The sequence below is a fragment of the Dipodomys spectabilis genome, unplaced genomic scaffold (assembly GCF_019054845.1).
Source record: "Dipodomys spectabilis isolate Male_0828 unplaced genomic scaffold, ASM1905484v1 ptg000499l, whole genome shotgun sequence".
NCBI lineage: Eukaryota > Metazoa > Chordata > Mammalia > Rodentia > Heteromyidae > Dipodomys > Dipodomys spectabilis.
The window spans coordinates 1,395,919-1,421,486 of record NW_024871176.1 but is presented as its reverse complement, the minus strand read 5'-3'; the positions used below and the strand labels follow the sequence as shown (position 1 = coordinate 1,421,486).

Sequence of the window (25,568 nt, the reverse complement as noted above, 5' to 3'; positions counted from 1 at the left end):
TTAGTTGGTATTCACAGAGGAATGGCATGTCAAATTCAAAAACAATGAATATGAATAAATCTGTAGTGACTCATCACAAAGTTATCATATTCCAAAGTTGACCATGGTCTTCCAAAGATGGCCCTTGGGGATGTAGCTCAGTAGTAGAGCATGATCTCAGCAGTACTAAGGACTAGGGCTTACCTAGTTCCCAGGTTCCATTCCCACCACCCCAAAAAAACATGGATAGCATAAGCCACATTCAACACTGATTTATCTCTCCTTTAGACACCATTTCCTTTCTATAAAAATAAACATGCTTCTGAATCCAACAAGCTTTAAAATCTACAAACAGCCTGAAAGGAAAAGACTAGAACAAAACCTGGTCATTCTAATATACACTCAGACCTCCAGATCCTCAGTTCCATGTCTTTAGATTCAACCAACTGGGATCATGGAGAATTTAAAAAAAAAAAAACAACCACAACTTACATCTGTGCTGAACCCATAGACTTCTTTGTCACTATTTACTAGACAATATAGAATAATAATTTGCATAGCAATTATATCATATCAGATATTACAAGTAATCTGGGAATAAAGTATACTGAAGGTGTGAGTAGTTATAGGCAAATATTACACTACTTTTTTTTTTTTTCAACTAAGAACCTGAGCATGCTCAGATTTTGGTATGCATGGTAGGTTCTGGAACCAGTCCCTCTCAGATACCACCAGAGAAAACTCCAATACTAAACATAACATCAAGGTTTACCAAAACACAAAGTTATTCACTGACTGGCTTACTTGGAGATGTGTCCTTAGGCACAATCAGCACATTCGTGCATAAGCAATTAATTGCTCATTCAAGAGGATAAGCGATAAAAAGGTAAAATAGGAGATTAAGTACTTGAATAGTATCTAAAGGAAATTCTATCAAATCTTGTAAAAAGCATTAAGAGGAATGCACTGAAAATATATTACCAGTTAAGAAGACTCAACCTTAAGAGATTTGGAGCTATTGTCTAAAGATTAGAAAAAGCTAATTAATGAAAACTTTGTATCTACCAGTCATGTTGTGGCCAAAAAAACATGTGGTTCAAACTGGTTGCCACCCTGTGAGGCTACTGGAAGGCCTCACTGAAGGAAGTGCATTCACTGGGGTTTGACTTTGAAGATGACATTGGGACGTGGGCCATTTCTGGTCTCTCTTTGACTTGCCAGCTGCCATGGCCACAATAAGGTGAATAGTTCTCCTCAGCTGTATTCCCAACATCGTGTACTATGCCACCACAGGCCCCAAGTAACCATGGACTAAAACCATAAGCCCAAATAAACCCTTCCTCCTTTTAAGTATATTTTCCCAGGAATTTTATCACAGCACCATGAAGCTCATTATACAGAAGCAAAAAGTTGACCTAGCAAGATTTATGGAAATACAGCCTACTAAAGAACTTCATGTAGGAGGTCAGGAAAAGAAAAAAAAAAAAGCACATCAAAATGGCCTTCACCTGGGCAGTAGTCGATCCTAACCATGTCCCAGCCGAAAGTACAGGCTGAGGGTCCCTCGTCCAAAGTATTTTAGGTTTTAGATTTTTTTTTTTCCTGCATCTTAGATAATGAGTTATGCTTGGGAATGGACTCAGGTCTAAACATAAAACTCATTTGCATCTCCTGTACACATATGTTAATGGCGGTTATATATCATGTTTTTAATGAAACCCCTTCACAAGTTCACGTGTGGAATTTTCCACTTGTGGCATTAGGTTGGCACTTCAGAAGGTTCACATTTGGAAACATTTTGGATTGTTTGATTAGGGATGCTCAACCTGTAATTACAACATGGCTCCAATTAGAAGTCTGGTTTCCACACCTAAAAACAGGTTCCACTTTCCCACCTCCCCTCAACACCAAAAATAAATGCACTCAAGCTAGCCAACTGCATTCCTGCTGGCTCTCCTCTGGTCAGGTCTCATCTGATGACATGCAATCAACAAAACACTTAAAAATAAACAAGGTCTTTAAAAAAAATCACTACTTTGTGAGAAAAACAAAAAACAAGGCTTTTGGTTTTGTTGATAATCAGTCAGGTCTTTGTTTCAGAGAATTAATTCCATTTGCCTTAGCTGATTATAAAGCAATGTGTGAATGAATACACCGTACATATGCATTATAGATTTTACATGCTTGTGAGCAAAGACAAATATTACAGAGAAAACAAATGAACGCAGCGAGGTGTTTATGGTTTCATTGCAGGCTCCAACCATTAGCAGGGCAGCCGGGCAGGTTGCCTAATCTCAGAGTCTTTTTCCTCATCTATGAATGAAATAATTAGGTTCCTTTCTTCTTCTGGGAAGAACTGTCAAGCCAAGGGACAACCTTCAAACTCTACCAAATCTGTGCCTCGAGCTTCCTCCAAGGAATGCTAAAGACTACAAAAATCAGAATTTTGATAAATGACCCAGTATGCAAATAATTTTAAAGCAGAGCTATTACTCAAAACCAGCTTATAGTGCTTGCTTTTTCTACTTCCGTAAATAATTAAAATCCTTATGTAATTTACAGCAGCTTTTAGGCCACACAGTCATCTCAGATCACTTTTAAAGGTTTTCTCAGTCCCAAGAACCAAATTCAAGGAACACCACTCTACTTACAGTTGCGAATGTTATTCCAGTCTATTTTGGAGAAAAAGGGATGGCAGCAAAGGCCCTCAAACTTCAGTCTCTCTTTCTGCCCACACAACAGGCTCTGAATCAGATCAAGGAATTCACTGCTAACTTTGGGGTCATCAGGAAACTTCAAAAACCGCTGTTCCCAAAAAAGAAATAATAATAATAATAATAATCCAATAGTTATTTCCTTAGCAGTGGTTCAATATCACGTGTCCCAAAGTTAAGAATGCATTCTCATATATGCAAGTTTCTTTTCTATTAACAAAAAAAGTTTCATGGCCTCTTCACTTTGGACCAAAGGCATGTTCCCAAAATAAGCAGCCTGTTCACATCAATAGACCTGCTTTTCCTTGACGGGGTTGAATACCTCTCATGGCCTGACCTCTGCTCCCCACTCCTCTCTCATCTCACACGCTCCTCATTTGTCCCTTTGCTGCCCAACAATGATGGGTTATTTAAAGCTGCCTGGACACATCATGCTGTTCCCATAGCCTAGAACTCCCTTCCCCACCTACCAAGCCCTCTTGGCTCCCTTTCCGGCCCCCTTGCTGTCTCTCTCCACCCCCGCATGTTCTTTCTGAATGCAGTCCACTTCTGCACTGACACTGTGGTTCTGAGCGATGACAGGCCGAGGCAGAGAAGGCCTCCTTCTTGCCCACCACTTTTTCTAATCTGGTACCCAACAGTACCAGGGGCAATTCATGATCGAATGATAAAATGAGTGAACTGAAAGGAAAGGATAAATCAGCTCCAAGAGTCATCTAAGGGGAAATTTCAACTCTAGAACAACAATGTAAAAAAATATATATATATAAGTCAGGGATGGTGGCACAAACCTGTAATCCTACATATTTAGAAGAGATCAGAGGACCATAGTTTGAGGCCAGCCTGAGTAAAAAAAAAAAAAAAGAAGAGAAGTTCGAGGAACTGCCATCTTAATATCTGGGTGTGGTGGTGTGCATCTTTCATCCTAGCTATGAGGGAAGCACATGGCTAGGCGGAGTGATGCCATCCTTCCAGGCACATGGAGAACAGTAGGAGGATCAAAGCCAAAGCTGGCCTGGGCATAAAACAAGACCCTACCTCAAAAATAACCAATGCAAAAAAGGGTTGGAAGTGTGGCTCAACCTAGCCAGTGGGAGGCCCCAAGTTCAATCTCCAGTATGGCCACAAAAACAAAACAAAGAAAATGTACATACATAAGAAAGACATATTCATCTGCGTGCAGGAGCGTGTACCTGTCATCCCAGCTACAGTGGGAAGCCTAAAATAGGATGATCAAGGTCTGAGCCTGGGCCAAAAGCAAAATACTATCTCAAAATGAGAGCAAAGAAAGACTGAGGGCAAGGCTCAGCAGTGAAGCGAATACCTGTCTAGCAAGCGTAAGACCTTAGTTCAAATCCCAAAACCACCACCAAATGAAAAAAAAAATGGAAATTAGACGAAATACTCAAAGGAATGAATTCTCTTTTTCCCTGTAGTTGATTCTAAAAAGAAATTTTATTATCATATCCTTAGGGAATGGGTTTAAGTGCGATGGAAAATGTAGTTATTAGAAAAAAAAGTTTTCTACTGGGAGTTGGAGTATAGTTCAGTGATAGAATACATGCCTAGCATGTTCAAGGTCCTGGGTTCAATCCTCAGAATGACAACCTTGAAAATGAAATAGGTTGTCTTTTTCAGAAATAGTTTTAATTTTTTTAGTTTTATACGTATATAGTAAAATGTATATAGAGTAAAATTATAGTATATTAAAAGGTGTGTACTATATAAAAATGGATTATATATTACTATAATTCTAATTCATTTTCTCACTCATATTTGATAGAACTAAGAAGTATAACCTGAAATTAAGAACTTAGACTTTAGTGTCAGACAGGTAAGTTTTGGGCAAATACTTACCATTACTTTGGTTTCCTCATCTGAAAATAACAACAACAGTAGTAGTAATAATAATACCTATATCTCAGGGTTGGTTTGAAGATGAACTGAGCTAACACACTATTTCATCAGCTCTAAGAGACTCACATTTATGAACATTTAACAACAGTAAGATTGAGATGCATTATACTTCCAATAAAAATACCACAGATTAATTAGCAGCAGATTTTCTATTTTAGTGGTACACGACATAATGACACCGTTTTACAATTACTGGCAGCTGCAGTTCAATGGGACTACAATTAATAAAATGTTTAGGACAGCTTTTGGCACAAAGTGAATGCTATGCTCATTTATACATAAACACCATTCACACAGTTTTTAAATGCATGTCTCAATAGTACTTCCCCTATCTGACTTCCCTTTACCTGGAAATTCATGATGTTATTGAAGGTCCTGGCGGAGGTCCCCTCTGTGAATGGGGTTCTCCCATAAATCATCTCATAAGCGATCACTCCCACAGACCACCAGTCACAGTCCAAGCTATAGGTGCCTCTGCCATCCCCATTCAGCACGGTCAACACTTCAGGGGCCATGTAATCTGGGGTCCCGATCGGGAGTTTAGCATTCACCTAGAAACACATAAATAAAAAGGCATACAGCAACCCTTCAATTATCTTCAAGTACACAGCCAACAGCCACATCATCCACAAGCTGACTTGCTCTGATTACAATTCTCCCAGGCACTTCAACCCTCGTCAAGTGGCAACGCTATCAGGAAATACAAGCGCTTTACTAATTAAAAGAAAAGTGCACACCACAACCCAAAGGCAAAGGGAGAAGATTTGTGGATGACATTCACCCTTTGGTTATAGAAATGAGAGCTGGGGAGACATCGCTGGTATGGAAGCTGCTTCCTGATGCAAGTTGCTTATCTTTCTTTTTCTTTAGAACACAGCAAAATGATGGGCTAAGATGTGGCTCCAGTATCTGCCTAACATGCACAAGGCCCTAAGTTCAAACCCCAGCACCACAGAATTTTAAATAATAATACAGCAAAATAGCGAATCCTAAAGTTGAATCTGTGAGATTAGCCTAAGCATAACCAGAAAACTGGCAGCTAGCTGGCAAGACAATTCACAAATTGTTACTAAAAGTCTTAGCATATTATATTTCAAGGATATAAAAACTGGAAAATTGTTTTTTTTTTTTTGTTTTGAGACAGGATCTTACTATGCAGCCCAGACCGGCCTGAACTAATGATCTTACAGGCATATACCAATGTGCCTGATCTTTAAACACTGTTTTGTAATCCACCTTCCTACTTCATACCACCTCAGGGTACAATGATAAATAACTTCCACCAGGACCAGATGTTAGTTTATATTCCACACTCTTGACTCCTCCTGTTCCAGCAATCTCTCACCGCTGTTCAGAAACCCAGGGCCTCCAATCCAATAGTGCCCAAGTACTAACCTTGGTAAAAAGACAGTAGGACAGTGTACCAGGTTTCTTAAACAAGCTAAATATATCCCATTGAAAGGGCTGACCTCCCCTCCACCCCAGAAAATGTGTCCCTCTAATTGCCTCTGCTCTAGTGTTCAAATGTCCTTTGCTTCCTAAAATGATTCTGATGGAAGAACTAACTAGGCTTTCTGCTTCTTGCTAGTCTACCCATCACTCGGGAACCCAGTAAGCAGACAATCCCTTTGGTTTGGAGCCATGAAGCAGGTCATCCAAGGATTACCCATCTAACTTTCCTCACCATCAAAACAGAGGCCCTGCTAGGCACCAGTAGCTCACACCTGTAATCCTAGCTACTCAGGAAGCTGAGATCTAAGGATTATAGTTTAAAGCCAACCTGGGCAGTAAAGTCCATGAGACTCTCATCTCCAATAAAATTAAAAAGCAGAGGCCCTGCCTTGAGTCATGTATTGTTGCTGATCTGCTAGCCTACAACCTAACACAGTAAATGGGCTTCTCTCAGGTTAACAGTTAAAAGATGCATAAGAACGTTCTCCTCATGAAAGGAAGATTAAGACTCCCCTGAGTAAACCAGAAGACCTAGGGCACAGGGCCACAGAACTTGAAGACTAGACTTTAAATCAAGAAAGCCAGTTTTCTTTGCTTTGTTCTAAAGGGCTAATGAGAGAAAACAGGAAGGTTAGAGAGTGTACTATAAGGTCAGTTTTCCCTAGTGATGAAGTAGGGTGACACTGTGCCAGCCTAGAACTTTAAACTTGTCCATTCCTCTGCCCAAGACCTTCTCATTACAGAAAATAAGATTTTCTATTTCTCTCCCAACCCCCTCTCTTAGAGTGAGTGTGCATGTGTGCATTTGTGTGTGTTTGTGTGTATGTAGTGTGCATGTATGCATTTGTGTGTGTTTGTGTATATGTGTGTATGTACACGCCCACAGCAGTGTGATGCTGTTAGGACACAGATCATGCATTGCTTTGGGAAAGAGCCTTTCCACAGAATCCATTGAAGAAAGCTGGATGATTGCTTCACCCAAGAAACCAATAGGGGGCTGGGAAGGTGGCTCAGTGGTAGAGCACTTGCCTTGCATGCATGAGGCCCTAGGTTCGATTCCCCAGCACCACATAAGCAAAAAGAAAAAAAGCCGAAGTGGCGCTATAGCTCAAGTGGTAGAGCGCTAGCCTTGAGCTGAAGAGCTACGGGACAGCGCCCAGGCCCAGAGTTCAGGCCCCACAACTGGACACAAAAAAAAAAAGAAAAGAGAAGAAAAGAAACCAATAGGCAGTCAGTGCTGAAGGAAGTCAAAGCAAAGAGGGAAATATTTGGTCTAGACAGAACCACAACATGACTTAAGCTGGAGAAACTCAAAGCAGTTTAAGTTCAGAGGCAGGCTTGATGTCTGAAGGCAGGGCCAAGACTTCAGTCTTTTAATGAGTACGCAAGTGTTAGTGAGCTCAAGACAGGATTAAGATTGTGCTACAGGGCCTTGACAATGAGTAACAGATATTCTTTAAATACCAAAACCACAGAAGAAAAACTCTTAACATCTTGGTTTGGCTAAATGAGGATAATGTGTCTGTGTTGTTCATTAAATGAGTCCTCTTGTTGACTCGATTTCTCATTACCTTGCAGAACGAGAACTACACAGTTGTCATGCACGCATCATTGGCAGTGGTTGGATTTTATTTTACTGCCACATAGCCTGTTTTCAAATATTCAGTTCTCCTTGTTTGAAGCATACTGGGCATTCAAAGTGCACTGGGATTTAAAGAGTTGATTCTAATTGGGTCAAGTGTGTCAAAGACTATATGTTGTCAATGTATTGTTTCTCAGCTAATGATTTGGCTTTTTTTGTGTATGTGCAGGTACTGGGGCTTGAACTCAGAACCTTAACTCTCTCTCTCTCTCTCTCTCTCTACTACCACTCTACTACTTGGATCATACAAGTTCAGCTTTTTGCTGGCTATTTGGAGATGAGATCTCAGGGACTTTTTTGCCCAGGCTGGCTTTGAATCATCATCCTTAGATCTCAGCCTCCCAAGTAGCCAAAATTACAAGCATAAACCTCTGGTACTGAGATATTGTTAAGACTTATTAAAGTGAACCAGATAACTCCCCAACTAACTCTTATCCTTTAATAGATATATGTGATTACATATATTTATATCTAATAATTTCCTAACTTTCTAAAGCTCATTATTAATTTGCACATGAAAGTTATGAGAGAAAAAATTACCCACGGCTTACTCTCTGTACAACTCCTTATTATTGCTTATTAGCAATTAGCAAAGGTTTTTAATGACTACCTATTTTCCATCCATCACTGACCTCTAAGCACATTAAATGTAGCTTTCAACATATAATCTCTCATGTCCTGATAAGCATTTTACAACATGTTTATTGTCCTCCAGTGGCTACTGAGCCAGCTAATCTTGGAGAGATATTAAAAGTAAGCCTGAAGTAGGAGCCCCACCTGCCCGCTGCATGCTACCTGAAAGGAGCCCGGAAATAACGAAATGGTAATTACTTTTCACTGCATTGATAGGAAAAATAAACCAGCTCAGTAAGGAGACAATAAAGGAATGACTAGGAGACAGAACAATCTGCAATATTTAGGGAAATGGAAAATGGAAGGGAGTAGAAAAAAAATGAACAGAATTAATTTAGTCAATCATTTCACCAAAAAAAAGCAAATGAGGAAGTAAGTAAGAATCTTCTTTGCCCACCTCTTTTGTATAAAATGCTTAAACATAAAATCATTAAAACCTAGTTTTTCCCATCTAGCTGCCCAAGGCATAAACATACACCTGCAGAAGTAAGAGAAACAATTCTCACAATGTTTTTCCTCTTGGGGAAAAGAAATCTTTTCACTCCTACATAAATCAAAAAAGGTTGTCACCTTTGAGTTTCCAATTGCTAAGCAGAGCTGATTAACACTTACAAATAACATTTTTGTTTTTGTTTTACTACTGGCTTCAAGAGAGACAAATGGACCTGGCTGGAAATATCAGATGTTTGCCACACTTTCAGATAAAAATAGCAAATCACTTAATAAGGCAAAGTGGCTGATCTAAGTCACACACCACAGGTCATAAGGTCACTATACCTCAGTTCCTATTGAATAAAGATTCTTATTTACCAAAGCCACACTCTTCAGGAAGAAGCTGGAAGTAAAGGTGATGGACAGTAGAAAAAATCAATACATCTAAGCTTCACAAATACAGAGGAAAGGTGGGAGAAATGATGAGCTGATTCTTGGGTAACACATAATAATGTCAATAATGTGGGTTCTATTTTTCATTTACATTTGAATACAGAAAACACATAGAACCTACATACGGCATTTCAAAGGAAATATTTAATCCTTCACCAGTGATCCAAAATGTAAAGCAAAATATTTCTAATCCTCACCCTACACCTACATATGATCCAGTCTGCAAATTATTATATCTCTATAACCAGATGTTTCTTTAAAAAAAAAATTCCTTCTTATCTGATGGACACATTCTAGCCCTTAAAGCACAGGGAGAAAAGAGGAACAATATTCTCAAGTATATGCACTGAATGCTCTATCTCCAAGATAAAATCAGAGGCTGAGCCTGGACCTGCCCAAATCCTGAGTGGCCCCAGGAGATTCCCCCTGGAATGAAGGCTACCACAATTAGAACTGAAAGTTAAAGAAAAATCTCTTTGAGAGGTGGTTGGAAGCACTGAAAAATAGCTACTTAAATGAATGGCAGCCCTGCCTTGCGACCAAGAGCTGGAAAGTGAGCCGACTCCAGATACAGAGACAAGGCCTTTTATATTCCTAACTCTCACTTATTTACCAAGCAGTGACTGTGGCTCTTAATCTAGTTTCCTGAGTAGATTTTCTTATTGCAAGCACATACTGCTGGCTCTAATTAATTAGCGTTCTGATGCTTCTCAACCTACTGCAGGCATTCTCAATGGAGGTGATTTATGTTCTATTCTCCCCCCCCCACCACCACCACCACCACTCCACTTCCCCAGGGGATAGTCTGGAGACACTACAGGAAGAGACCAGGGATGAGGCTCAACATCCTGTAACACACAGCATACCTCCCCACAACATGGAATTACCCAGACCAAAATGGCCCTGTTGCAGCCCACGTACCTGTGCTGCCGTTTATTTCTAAACACACGAATTTCATCACCTATGCCATATATACATTCTTAAATCTTGAGCAGTAAAATTTCTGTATTACTTTTTGTCCTGTGCCTTCCTATAATAAATTTAGCACCTATGCTTTTACATCTGTTTCAAAATTATACATTAATTTGGGGTGGGAGGTGAGAGTACTAGGGATTAAACTCAGGATTTCATTCATGCTCTACCACTGAGCTACACCCCCCAGCACATATGTTTAAAACATGAAATGCTTTGGTTCTATAACTCTCTCTTTCTCTTCTGTGCCAGTACTGGGGCTTGAACTCAAGACCTTCAGGTCTCACCTGACTTAGCGCTCTACCACTTGAGCCACAGCGCCACTTCCGGCTTTTTTCTTTTTTGCTTATGTGGTGCTGAGGAATCGAACCCAGAGCCTCATGCATGCAAGGCAAGCGCTCTACCACTGAGCCACCTTTCCAGACCTCACCTGCCTTTTTCACTCAAGGGTGGCACTCTACCAATTGAGCCACACCTCGACTTCCAGCTTTTTTTGCTGGTTAACTGGAGATAAGAGTTTCTGGATTTAGCTGCCTGGGCTGGCTTTGTCTCTATCCTCAGATCTCAGCCCCCTGAGTAACTAAGATTACATAGGCCTGAGCTACCTGCACTCAGCCCTATCATCTACTAAGTAAGTAGACTGTTAGAATGTAATCTGAGGTTCAAAAGTGCTGAATTTGGGTCACACAGGGAGCCTGTTTTTCAAGGGCCTGAAGAGAGTAAATGATCTCAAGTAGGGCTCAAGCCTGTAGAATGCTTATTGAAGAGGCTGAGGTGCAAAGACTTAAATAACTCTAAGCTTTCTCCTAATATCCCCTAACAATATCCACCTCTCCTCAAAAGAATCTGACCTGGGGTGGAATGGGGAGGGAGGGGAGCCTTACATATTCTACTTTATGTAAAGGACTTAACTCTCAGACCTGAGAGGCATTTTGAAAAGCTGCTTCTCTCACTTCTTTAAACTGTGCATTTTAACTAGAATTCGTTTTTTTTCCAGAAAGAAAAAAAGCCAACTTCTTCAGGATTTGTCTAAGTCACCAAGTGGCTCAGTTATGAAATTCATCTTAAAACATAGGTCAATCTCTCTTGACCTAATCTCTTTTTTTTTCTGCATAGCTGACCTCAAAATTCACATTTCAATGTGAACCAATTTTATTAGAGGATATTTTAACTAATTTTTTTTTTTACTTTTTCATCTTTTTCTTAAAAGTATTCTTGCTCTTGATCTCAATAGCTCATCTCCTGTCTTTCTAATTAGTATGGAGAAGACAGTTTAATTTTTGCCAAAAGTCCAAGACATTAAAATGACATTCTGAGCACTGGTCCTTGACACTTAAGAATATTTAATTCAAAAATTAATAGAACTATTATATAACAACTCTAACAGCTGCCTATGACATTTGTTTCCTTTTATAAATAACGTACATGTTTTCTCTAATAAGCATTTATGTTTGAGTATGACAGAAATTAAACCTTAGAGGAGTGAGACAAGTCATTGATATCTACCAAAAAAAAAAGAATAATTAGTTCAAATGCACTAGGGATTCATTTCCTCTTTCTAACAAAGGAAATGGAGGATTTGAAAAAAACTGGTTATATTTCATCAACTAAATATATTTCCAAGTAAATCAAGATAATGTAACCAGATAATTTGTAGGACACAAGACAAACAAAAGGGAAACAAACATCTTTAACTCAGGGACCAGGCGCTGTCCCTGAGTTTTTTGTTCCAACACTGGCACTCTACTACTGAGCCACAGCACCACTTCCAACTTTCTACTGGTTTGAGTTAAGAGTTCTCATGAATTTTTCTGCCCTGGATGACTTCAAATCATAACTCTCAGACCTCAGACTCCTGACTAGTTAGTATGACAGGTGTGAACAAGCCATCAGCACACAGCTTACAGCTGTTTTAGAAAGAAGTCAGTTTGTGATCTGTGGGTGAGCTACCACTGCATTCCCACGGGATCCTCAAAGTCACATAAAACATCACATTTTATGGGTTTTAGCTGTGCAGAACCACCAACTGAGGATTTCTTTTTTCTTTTTTGTTCTTTCTTCTTCTTCTTTTTTTTTTTTTGTCATGAGGGTTGAACTCAGAGCCTGAGAGCTTTCTCTGGGCTCCTCTGCTCAAGGCTAGCTACCACTTTGAGCCACAGTGACACTTCTGGTTTTCTGGTGGTTAACTGGAGATACAAGTCTGACCAACTTTCCTGCCTGAGCTGGCTTTGAACAAGCTGGCTTGAACCATGATCCTCAAATCTCAGCTTCCTGTGCAGACAGGATTACAAGCTTGAGCCACCAGCACCCTGCACCAGTTGAGGATTTCATGGAACTCCTTTGTAAATGACTCACAGGTGCAATTAGAAATGTGCTCTGATTTGGAACTTGAATGTTCCTGGAAGGCCCGTGTGTGAGAAGCCTGGCTCCCAGCAGTACTCTGTGTCCCCATCCACACCCCACAACCCTCAAGGACTCATACACGGCAGATCACAGTTCTAAAATGTGGTTCCCCACTGTATTCCAATACTTCCCAAACTTATGAGGGCCACAGAATGCTTTTCAAATATAACTCTTGCTAAGCAGTCTTACTCTATGTTATTATCACCTTATTTAAATTCATTCTGGCAGCCGATCCAAAATCCACCAGTTTGATATGTCCAGTTCGGTCAATGAGAACGTTCTCAGGCTTGATGTCTCTGGAAGAAAATCAGGACCCTGAATCAGTGTTATCTTGTCCATGGCATTCAGCAAGCAAGTGGTAACTTAGCATCTAATTTCAGCCAAGAACCATAATGTATTCTGCTAAAGAACCATAATTGGGGGGATGGGGGAGTATAGTTGTGTTAAGTGGGAGGGAAAGGATGGTAAGGGAAATACAAAGGAGGAGGCAACAATGCTTGGCAAGAAATGTACTCATGGGGCTGGGAAGGTCAATGGTAGAGTGCTTGCCTCCCATGCATGAGGCCCTGGGTCCGATTCCTCCTTAGTACCACATAAGCAGAAAAAAGCCGGAAGTGGGCACTGTGGCTCAAATGATAGTGCACTAGCCTTTAGCTGAAGAGCTAAGGGACAGCACCTAGGCCGTGAGTTCAAGCCCCATGACTGACCAAAAGAAATGGACTCATTACCTTGCTCATGTAACTGTAACCACTCTGTACAGTATTTTCACAATAAAAAAAAACTTATTAAAAAAAAAGAACCATAATGTGTTCTGCTACACAGGCCTTCCCTATTAATGGATATGAATGATTGACACACAGGTCAGAAAACATTTTTTTTTATTTTTTAAAGGAAGGGAGGGGAGAGGAAGGAGTAAATACACATATCCAATGGTCTATTTCTGTTAGAGATAGCCATTTACATTATAAGAACCAAGTTTGTGTGGTTAATCAACAAGATGACTGAGTTTTTACTCCAGATCTTGTATTCCTGCACTAGTGATCCTTGAATTTCCACAATGTTCCCAGACATACAAAAAACACCACAATAATGAGGATGTACAGAGATGCACTTAACCTCTGAGGAGTTTGTGGAACATTTTTGTTCATTAATAACAGGTGCTATTCAAAGTATGCTATGCTTTGCATCTCCAGTGCCTCCCAAGGGCTCACATGTTAAAAGCTTAGTCCTGGCATGGCACTCCTTGGAAGTGATGGAACCTTTGCTGTGCGGGGTGGTGGGGGGAGGGAGGGGGGAGAGTGCCTCCTCTGCTTTGGGCACATGAGTTAAGGCAAAATGAGGACCAGAGCATGGTAAAGGGATTTGCTCCATGTCTGCCACTTCTTCCGACCACTCATCTCCCAATAATGCATCTATTAATGGATTAAGCCACTGACTATGTCAGAGCCTTCATGATCCAACCACTTCCCAAAAGCCTCATCAGATGGCAGCCAAGTCTTCAACTCAAGAGCTTGTGGGGGCCATTGCAGATTCAAACCACAGCTACCATCCAGAGAGGACTGCGGAACCCCGGCTCTTCTTATCTTTTCACTTCCCAACCATGAAATAAGGGGTTTTGCTTACCATGAAGTGCTGCCTTGCCACAGGCCCAAAGAAACAGGGCCAATCATAATCATGAACTAAAACCTGCACAACTATAGGCCAAAACAAACTTCTTCTCTTGTATCCTGGTGAGCTCATGTATTTGATAGAGTAATGGAAAGCTAACATAGAATCCAGCTCTATGATCTTCTGCTCTTATACAGTACACCAGCTCCTCTTGCAAATCAAAGCCTGTTTTTCTACCATGGAACTCAAAGAGCTCATTCATGGCCTCCCAATCCTATGAACTTACATTTGTTAACTAGCAAATGGAAGGACATTAGTATATTTGATAGCTACTTAGGGGTTAAATGGGCATGCTGAAACAGTTGATGTATTGGAAAGTTTACACTGAGTGAATTAGAAGTAACACTGGATAATGCATTTATCTTGATCCTGGAGTCATTCATCACATTTCCATGCAGGAACTCTTACATGATTCAGGCAAATTCTCAGAATGAGACTCAAGAGTCTCACTTACCGATGTACATATCCCATCTGATGAATGCTGTGAACCGCCAAAATCAGTTCAGCTAAGTAAAACTGAATCATATTTTCATCTAATTGGTCCTCATATCTATTCAAAAGTGACAGCAAGTCCCCTCCAGGCTGATATTCCATGACCTGCATATAATGCCAAAGTGATTAATTTTTCACACACTCAAAAAATAAAAGCGGGGGAGGGGTAGGAGAATGTTTTAATTAGATCCTCAAATACCACCTGACATGTTATAATTACAATGTCTCCAACAAGCAAGGAAGACGCATGAGACGTATTGTAAGACATAGGATGAGGTCCCTGCCCCACAAAAATTACATCTGTTACCCCAGGGAATCAATATAATGAAAGACAAAGCCCAGACACCATGCATGATATTTCCAAGGCAAGTTTGAAAAGGTAAATTAAATCCACCACTTCCTCCACCCACCCAAGGTGACACCCCAGACATTCCCCAGGTTTACATAGACAGCACAGATGTATGTTCCTTGGGAGGAAGGGGTGTGCAGGGAAGTGGGGGAACAAAACTCTCTTACATCCCTTTTGTATTCTCCCCAGCACCCAGCAGAAACTGGGAGATGTGTAATAAGTATGATACAATCTTTTCCTTTCAGTCAGGGCTGAAGGCAACAACAATCTCTATGAAAAATTTAACTATGAATATATATCCTTTGACCTAGTAATTCCACTCTAGTGATTTATGTCACAGGTGTTCACAATAGCTTGCAGATAAATAAGCTAACAGATTCATCACAGCTTGGTTTATAACAGGGAAAAATTAAATCTTGGTAATCCTCCAAATATCCTTCCTAAGAGACCAACTAAACTATGACAATGATGAAGTATGAGATGGATGTTAAAAAACAAATGGCAATAGATAAGGATCCAGTTGCAGTTTTCCGCATGTGGATATCCAATTTTCTTGTGACCATTTGTCTTTCTTCCAGCTTATGGTTTTGGTTCCCTCATTGAATTTTGGATGGCTATAGGTTTGTGCATTGATTTCTAGGTCTTCTGCTGCACTGGTCCTCAGGCCTGTTTTTGTGCCAGTACCAAGCTGTAATAGAGTTTGAAGTTTGATATTGTTATACTTCCAGCACTACTTTTTCTGGTCAAGGTTGCTTTCTCCATTTGGGGCCTTCTGTGGTTTCCTAAGTATTTTTGATTGTTTTCTCTACCTCAGTGAAGAATGATGTCAGGATTTTGATGAGTATTGCATCGAAATTGTAGATTGCTTTGGGCAGTATTGCCATTTTCACAATAATAATTAGACTAATCCAGGAGCATGGAAGGTCTTTCCACTTCTTTGTGTCTTCTTCTATTTCCTTCTTTAAATTTTTGTTGTTTTCACTGTAGAAGAATTTCACTTCCTTGGCGGTTTGAAACTATTGCAAATGGAGTGGCTTTCCTTATTTCCGTCTCAATCTTCTCATTGTTGGCAAACAGAAAAAGCCACCTATTTTTGTGCATTGATCTTATACCTTATTACTTTACCAAAGTTATGGGGGGGTTTTGTTCCAGTCCTGGGGTTTGAACTCAAGGCCTGTGGCACTGTCCCTGAGCTTTTGGGCTCCAGGCTAGTGCTCTACTACTTGAGTCACAGCTCCACTAATGGCATTTTTGGGGTAGTTTATTAGAGATAAGAGTCTCATGGGGGGCTGGGAAGGTGGCTCAGTGGTAATGCATGAGGCCCTGGGTTCGATTCCTCAGCACCACATAAGCAAAAAGAAAAAAAAAGCCGAAAGTGGCACTGTGGCTCAAGTGGTAGAGTGCTAGCCTTGAGCTGAAGAGCTGAGGGACAGCACCCAGGCCCCACGACAGGACCCAAAAAAAAGAGTCTCATGGACTTTCCTGCCCCAGCTGATTTCAAACATCAATCCTGAGAGCTTGGCCTTCTGAGGAGCTAGGATACAGGTGTGAGCCACCAGTGCCCTGCTTTTTATCTAAGTTTTTAATCAGCTCTAGTAGCTTGAGAAAGGGGTCTATAGGATTCTTTAAATATAGGATAATATCATCTGCTAAAAGGGATAGTTTTACGTCTTCCTTCCCTATTTGGATCCCCTTTACGACTTTCTCTTGCTTTATTATTCTTGCTAGGAAACAATTCCACTCCTGGGCATTCATCCAAAAGATGACAATCCAAGAAAGCTACCAGCACAACTATGTTCATTGAGGCACTATTCACCATAATCAAGGTATGGAAACCAGCCCAGAAGCCCCTCAATGAACAAATGGATCAAGAAAATGTAATACATACACACAATGGAATTTTACTCATCCATTAGAAAGAACAATATTGCATCATTTGCAAAGAAATGGTAAGAACTGAAAAAAATGTAAAGTGACATTAAGTTAGGCCCAGAGAAACAAAGGTTGCATTTTTAACCCTCATTGGGAAGGAGGCCAGAATTACTTTATAAACACATAAGTAAATATATTAGGGGGTAGGTAAGTAGACACAAATGGATTAACCGAAATATGGTAGATTCAAAAGAAAACTCAAATACTGCAATTCCTTAGAAAGGCAAAGAAAGAATTTAACAAAATAAACACCAGGAAACTCGTACTTGAAAGGGTGGAATGGGGTCAAGGGGAGAGAGCTAGATGAATGAAGAGGAGAAGGGGAGAAAAAGCAGTCAAGAATTCAACGTATATTGAATTGACACTGATCAAGATGCACTGTATACATAAACTGCTTTAATGCAAAAATAATTCAATACAAAATTAAGAAAAGGGAAGGAATAGGTAGGTAGGAAGAGACAGCTGAGAATGGTAAAAGGAATGACAACACTGTATTCATAAACCACTGTGTTAAGTGGCAACTTCTTCGTCCAACTTTTTAAAGATAATTAAAAATAAAAATACAAACAAATGGATTCCACCTGTTCAAACTACCATGGAAAGCTCTCCATAATATAAAGTGGTGTCCTGTAAAATATAACCTCCCTTTTGTGAGAAAAAATAATTTTTATTTATGAGTATATGTAGGGGGGAAAAATAGAAGAAGTATATGAAGTCTCAGGTAAAATGATTAACTTGGTCAAAAAAAAAGATACCAGTGGCTCACATCTGTAATCATAGCTACTGGGAAGGCTGAGAGTGGGAGGATTCCCACTCAAGGCCAGCCCAGGCAGAAAAGTTACAATTTCTCATCAGAGAGCCAGACACAGTGGTGCACACCTGTTACCCTATATACAAAAGAACACCTAAAATAGATGGAACTTGGCCTAGGCTCATACCTGAGCAAGAAGTAAGACCCTAGTTTAAAAATAACCAGCACAAAAAAAGATGGAGGCAAGGCTCAGCAGTAGAGTGCCACCCTAACAACTGTGAGGCCCTGAGTTCAAAAAAAAAAAAAAAAAAAAAATACCACCTCTACCCCAAAGAGCTGAAACCCTTCTTCCTGAGTCAACACCCTACCTAGAGAGAGGCCAGTTAGCCTGAGTGGCTTCAGTTTCTCTCTGGTGACTTCACCACTCTTGCTTTAGGTTTCACCCTCTGCAAAATCAGGATTGGATTAATCCCCTTTAGCACTGCATGAGGATACGGCCAGACAAGGATCTCAGAGGCCCCAACGCAATGCCTGGTATCCACAGGAGAGCCTCAGCTATCATTCCATCCCCATCTCCTCCTGAAGCGAGTGGTCTCCCTGTGCCTAGAGAAACGCTGGGACCCCTCTGACCATTGCTACAACCGTTAACCTTTAAGGCATTCTCTGTCCTTAGCTCTGATTTCCCATTTTATTGCTCATGCTACAAATGTCTTTTAAGCTGTCTCCAGTCTTTCTAGAAAAAAAGGTAAGACTCAAATATACTTCTTAAAAAAAAAAATAAAACTACCACATATTATATTCAAGCAGTCAATGCTGTGATGTGAAGTCTTAATATTATCTCAACTCCTGTTTGCCTTTAGAAAAGAATTAGAAGAAAAAACCAGGCACTGAGCATCTGCCCCAGGCTGGCCTAGTAGACACAGCAGGAAGTTTGGCTAGCACCAAATCAATCCTGAACCAAATTTCCCATCCTTCCCATGGACTACTTATAACCATGGAATCCACTCCATTCCCATGACTTCTTACATTCTGAAGCCACTGGAAAAATTGCATTTGAAGAGTCATATCCATTTGCACTGCAAATTGCTAAAAACAAATTTCAGAACTAAGAAGAGCAACACTCAGATGGTGCAGCACCTAAGAGGCATACTTTACTTCCCCCAAATTCCTGGCAGATGTACGCCACACACACCCCTTCTCTCAAAGAGAGCTTATGGAAGCCACCTGGCTGCCTATAGCTCACCCACTTCCCAACCTGGTTCTCCGCAGGCCCTGAGTATGTGGGTGAATGCTAATTTGTACGTCTGCTTTAAATATATTGCCATTAAAAAGGGCTTTAAACATCAAAAGAAATTCACCGATAATAACAGGCATATTCATACTTTTAGAACTCAAATGTCTCAAAGTAAGGACAATGCATATTTATGACGACACAAGGCAGTTATAAATTTCCTACAGCTCTATTAAAGATGTGAAAAAGCAAATCAGCTTGTCAGTCTGAGGCTCAAAAACCAAAAATACAGCATTCACTGGCAACTCTTAAGACCACTACTTGGTACCTCGTGTCTACCTAGCCCTTATGCTCCAAACATGAAAAGCATCTCTTACAGAAGCATCTCTTACAAAAGATATGTATTCTTCACTCCTACTCAGAAGAGACCCACCCAAACTACATTAGTCTTTTCTATCTGGGTCAAACATCTTCCCACATCATCTCAAACCAAGACAAAATGATAAGAGCTGCTAGCCAAAAGTAGACAAAGCTAAATGACAAATGCCTAAACCAACTGCATTCTTACCAGAACATCCAGTTAAACATAATTCCATACAAGAAGTCCAACTGTGCACCCTAGGCGCACCGATTCTGGACACTATGGCTATCCCTGGATGGTATCCACATTCCAAAACTATACTACAACGGGGAGGTGGGGAAGGGAAGGGGTAGTAGGAGAGAAACAAAGGAGGGGATAACAATGCTCCACAAGAAATGTACGCATTACCTTACTCATGTAACTGTAACACCTCTATACAGCATCCTTACAATAAAATAAAATTAAAAATAAAAACTCTATTATCATGTATATTGCTCATTGTGGTATACACAAAGCCCAGAGGGAAGGCAGCCATAGGAAGTCAATCCAGGCTATGGAGCTACAAAGTAGAAGCCAGACACCAGTGGCTCACACTTGTAATCCTTGCTACTCAGGAAACTGAGAGCAGGAGGATTGCAGTTCAAGATCAAGCCAGGAAAGAAAAAAAAAATTCACAAGACCCAGGCTTGGTGCAGTGACAGCAAGTTACTTGGAAAATATAAACAGGAGAATCACACTGTAGGTCAAAAACAAAAACAAAAATGAAAGCAAAAAGGGTTGGAGGTGTGGCTCAAGTGGCACATGACATGCTTAGCAAGCATCAGGCCCTGAATTCTAATCCCCAGAATCCACCCATCCCCCAAAAAATGACAAACTAAGATTCTTTAAGTCTTGCTACCAGATGACTCACTATGACAAAAGTCATCAGGACTTGACCTAATGAAAGACAAAGTTACCACTCAGGTATGCCAGTCAGTCCACACACAGATCTGGTTTTGTCTAAAACTGGTTTTGTCTAAAAAAATTCTGTCTCAGACCTTTATTACTCAAGATAAAGATACCCAGTGAGACACTGATCCCTTCTCCTCACCCCCCCACAAAAAAATGTGGCTTCAAATGCAAGAGGAGAGTTAGGTCCTCTAAGCAGGGTTTCCCAGGCCTGCCTACCCACCAGGACCTCCAGAAGTGCTTTTAAAAAATCAGGCGCACTTGGCCAGGCATGGTGGTACAAGCACACAATCCCAGCTACTCGGGAGGCAGAGGCAGGAGGACAATGGGTTGAGGCCATTCTTGGCAAAGTTAGCCATGAGATCCTTTCCCAAAAATAAAATAGAAACCAATCGGACTCAGGATGTAGCTCAGTGGTAAAGTGTTTGCCTAGCATGTGCAAGAACCTGGGCTCAGTCTCTAGCACTACAGGGAGGGGCAGGAAGAAAAAGACACCCAAATAAACAGCAGAGTGTCCACTAAATACCAGAAAATAGCAATGAATATATAAGACAAAATACCTTGACCTCATCAAGCTGGCATTCTAGAAAAGGAAAATAATAAAAATATAATATTAATAAGAAGAATAAGGGTTAAAAAGACTATAGTATATCTCCTTCCCATTCCAACTCCTTAGTGAGCTTATCAAAAATATATATTCAGGAAACTAAGTGACTCCCCAGACTTTGTGGCAAGGATCCATGGATAAAATCCAGAAATGTTTTTTTTGTTGTTGTTGTTTTTTGAGAGTCTCCCTCCTGAACCCAAAATGTCCTCAATCTCCTAATCCTCCTGCTCTTTCCAAGGGCTAAGATTACAGGCCAGCATTACCATGCCCAGCTTTGGAATCTGCATTTTTTTTTTTTTAAAGGAGTCGCTGGGGCAGTTCTGATGTGGTTAGCCCAGTCTTGCACTGAAACCCACTGCTGGGGGGAGAGGGGGAGGTGCCTCCAATCCCATCATCTCAGCAGAGCCCTTGAATGGAATGTAACCATTACTTCTGCTTTTTTTTTTTTTTTTTTTTTGACAATAACTACCTGGAGCCTTTCTGAATCTGGAGACAAGATCACTGACAACAAAGAACTACAAGACAACAGGTCCAAGAGCACTGAAGCTGTGATCTTCCACCCTTGTAAGGACTGCAGGAATCTGCTACACGCAGTGAACAGCTGTGGGTCACATAAATGGGGATCACCAAGGCACAATAATCAAAAGCAGGGGAGATGGAATCAGGGAGGGAAGAGCCCGTCAGTGAAACACTCCTAAACTAGATAGCCACCCTGCCGACCACTGAGAAAGCGCATCAGCTGACAGGCAAGCCTGGCTTGGAGCTATAATGGACTTGCTCTTTTAATGTAGACTTTGGGACCAACAGAGACAGACCCTTCTGAGGGCAGCAGCTGCAGATGCTAATTAAAGGGCGAATCTTACATGTGTTCAGTTTGGAAAGAGAGGACGTTTCTCTGTTGGGGTTTGCAGCTGTCCTCTAGGTACTGTAATGGCAATTTCCATTCATTGTGCTGAATTTAAAATGAAGGGCAAATGTGCACATGGCAATGAGCATATGGGAATGCAAGTATTTAATGGTTCTTCAGAATTTCTGTGCTCTGAATGTGTCATGTGTTGTCCAACACATGTAGAATTACGGTATTTGCAAGTGGGGCCTGTGGGAGGTTATTAGGGTCAGATGAGGTCATGAGGGTGGGGATCCAGAATGGTATTAGTGGCTTTACAGGAAAGGAACCAGAACCCAGGCTCATATGCTTGCTCTGTCTCGCCACCACATGACATTCCTCTGCCATGTCCCGTTGTGGCACAAGGCCCTCACCAGATGCTGAGCAGGTCCTGGTGCCACTTTCATGGACCTCCCAGCATGGCAAGGCTAAGCTACTTCTATTCTTTGTAAGTTCTCCTGTCTTAGGGTATGTTTGTTATAGCACCAGAAGCTGACTATTTCCAACTTCCCCAGGGAATTGTTATTGGCATTCTGTGCTAGTCCCCCCTTAGAAGTGTCACCTTGAAAATGCTGGCCCTTTCAGCATGACTGAAAGCACCATGAGAGCATCGGTATCTGCCCAGTGCTCCTGTCCTTTGGTATAGAGGAAGAAGAAGGGATCCTCTGAGCAGAGTGGCTCCTGATAGAGACCCTATATTATTCTTCATGAAGGGCAAGGTGACCTTGAGAGACACAGAAGGCCCTTTATCTCTGAAAATAGGAATTCCAGCTTGATTCATCTATCTATTCAAAAAATTGTGAATGAATACTGAATCTCACAGGATCTTGGCAAGAAACAGACAGCACATTCAAACTAGGTAGCTGAGGGCATTAGTTTAATGAAGAGACTATTTACAAAGGTGAGGGCTAGTTTAAAGGAAAGAAACAGGGGGTCTGGGCCTCAAAACAAGGAATGGGATTTCAGACATACACATACACGATTATTGATGGGACAAAAGGAGGAAGCATTAGCCAGAAACTAGAATTGCAGCTATAAAGCAACTTGTGTCAAAGTGAGGTCCCCGCCCCCCCCCAACACACACACTCACACACACACATATCAGCAGCATCACCAGGAACTTGGAAATGCAAACTAGGAGGCACCACCCCCAGACCTGCTGGGTCAGAAAGACTGAGGGTAGGGTCAGACAACCTGAGACAATGTGATTGAATTGTGGCTCCTAAAATGGCAAAACTATAAATGCAGTCACTTGAAATAACACAAAATAACTACTTCCAAGGCACAGAAAACGCAAAGAACCCCCCAAGGCAAAAACAAACTCAGCAACTGAATTGGGGTCAAGAAGAGGGATTAATATCTCATTCACCAATGAGAAAATTGAAACTGAAAAGGCCAATGACTCTGGAGAGAGAGAGACCAAACAAGAAACAGCAATCAAACAAGAATGATATTCTAAATAACAGTTCCTTTCTGATGGGCAGCTGGCTTCTAAAACCCTGGCTTCTGAAGCAACAACACGTGAACGCACGCCTGGTGCATTTTCAGACATGCCTCAAAATTCAGATAATCTCAGCCAAGAGATCAAAACAGCACATGTCTCGTTGTCAAAACGATCATAAGCTGCTACACTTCACTAGTGTAAATAATGAGTTACATTCACTAACTCTTAGCTCATAATGATAACACAGGCTGGTATTCACAGAGGCCCTGGGGTCGGTGTCTAGCCACAGCCTGTGTCCAGCCTGTTTCTATATGGGAAGAAAACTGCATACAACTATATAGGTATAGGTTGAAAGAAAGAGAAAAAAAAAATTTTAATGAAATCTAAACCAGGCACTGGTAGCTTACACCTGTAATCCTAGCTACACAGGAGGCTGAGATCTGAGGATTGTGGTTCAAAGCCAGCTCTGGCAGGAAAGTCCATGAGACTCTTATCTCCAATTAACCACCAGAAAACTGGAAGTGGCACTGTGACTCAAAGTGAAAGATAGAAAGAAGAAAGCTAATTTAAACAGCATATCAAAATAGAGCATACCTCTGTGTGTATCCATGAAGGGTTTTCAGAGACAACTGAATAAGGGGAAGACCGGCATGGAACATGTGCAGCATCCTTATCATCTAGGCTCTCAGATGAAATCAGAGGGGAAAAGGGAACCAGGAGCTGGTATGCCTATAATCTTAGCTATTCAGGATACTGAGCTATGAGGATCTTGGTTTGGAGCCAGCCCAGACAGAAAAATTCCCAAGACTCTTATCTCCAATTAACCAGCCAAAAGCTGGAAGTGCCATAAGCTGGAAGTAGATAGAGGCCATGTCTCAAGAAGTAGTGCATCATGAGTAGAAAAACCACCACGAAAAAAAAAACAAGAGTATGACAGCTTCTCAGCTCAAGTCCCAGTAACAGCAAAAAATTAAACAAGGGCAAGGGGGATGGAAGGGAAAAGAATGCCTGCAAACACATGCTTGCTTGCTTTCTGCTTCCTGGTCATCACCATTATGTGAGCTGCCCTGCTCTGCTATACCCTCCCTACCATGATGGTCTGAAACTGGCACAAGAGAAATCCTTCCTCCTTTAAAATGTTCCTCTCTCAGGGCTGGGAAGGTGGCTCAGTGGTAGAGTGCTTGCCTTGCATGCATGAGGCCCTGGGTTCGATTCCTCAGCACTACATAAGCAGAAAAAGCCAGAAGTGGTGCTGTGGCTCAAGTGATAGAGCGCTAGCCTTGAGCTGAAGAGCTGAGGGGCAGTGCCCAGGCCCAGAGTTCAAGCCCCACAACCGAACAAAAAAAACAAAAAACAAAAAAAACAAATGTTCCTCTCTCTTTGTGGGGGAGAACAATGGAAGGAAGGGGCGATCAAGATTTGCTAGATGTACTATATTCAAACCAATATGTTGAGAAGAAACTGCTTAGTACAATTACTAGAAGAAAATTTTAAATTTTGAATAAATAGTTCCTCTCCGGTATTTGTCACAGCAATGAAAAAACTAACATACAAATAAGAGGAAATTCAGCCAAGCATAGGCTACACAGCTAGAGAATGTATGCCCAAGTCTCCCAAACAGACAGATACAGTCATGGGACTAAGTCCTAGCCAACGCAACACAGGAGGAAACGATGGGTCCAGCTTGCAGGTCATTCTGTGTAGGAAGGACTTTGCTTGCTCTGAATTTTTGCTTTTTTTTTTTCCTCTTACCTACCAGTTGGAACAAAGACCCAAAATGGTCCTGTAACAACCACATGAAAGAGGACAACATCCTAGCTGGAAGAGCCACCAGACAGAAAGAACCTGAGCTCCTGAATTATCACATATAACTGAGCTGCTCTACCAACTTTAAGCATCTAAGCCTACAGCACAACTAATACCACTCTATCTGTGATTGTAGGGGGAGGATGAACAGAGAAAAGACAACGCAAGGAAGAAAGAATGGATAGACAGATAAACACATACATACATAGAAATAGAGAAGTAGGTAGATACATATGTTCATACATTCGTACACACACAGAAATAGATACATAGGTAGAGAGAGAGAGACAGAGAGACAGACAGGGAGGAAGTTCTTGGGTCAATGACAAGCTGAGGGCTAGGATGGTCTGAAGCCCCTCAGCATGAAAACTACCCATACAAAGTATTTCCCAGAGAATTCAAATACAATACTGCTACAAGTGGTGAATTGTAGAGCATTTTCTTTGTGAAGATCAGCTCCTTCACGGAAGGACACCGATGCAGGCATCTGTTCTAT

The 25,568-nt window shown here is 41.1% G+C and overlaps 1 protein-coding gene across 10 annotated transcripts in view; it reads right to left on the bottom strand.

Annotated features, from left to right (window-relative positions):
• Positions 1-25,568, bottom strand: part of Cit (citron rho-interacting serine/threonine kinase) — a 166,004-nt gene that overhangs the window by 119,536 nt on the left and 20,900 nt on the right. For 9 of the 10 annotated variants that reach the window (XM_042669642.1, XM_042669643.1, XM_042669647.1 and 6 more), the window contains exons 6-9: positions 14,720-14,862; positions 12,803-12,893; positions 4,958-5,161; positions 2,631-2,784 (exon numbers count right to left, since the gene is read on the bottom strand). In XM_042669642.1, coding sequence (XP_042525576.1) covers positions 2,631-2,784; positions 4,958-5,161; positions 12,803-12,893; positions 14,720-14,862 — 592 coding nt within the window. The remainder of the gene's footprint in view (positions 1-2,630; positions 2,785-4,957; positions 5,162-12,802; positions 12,894-14,719; positions 14,863-25,568) is intronic. The other variant, XM_042669652.1, reaches the window with a different exon arrangement.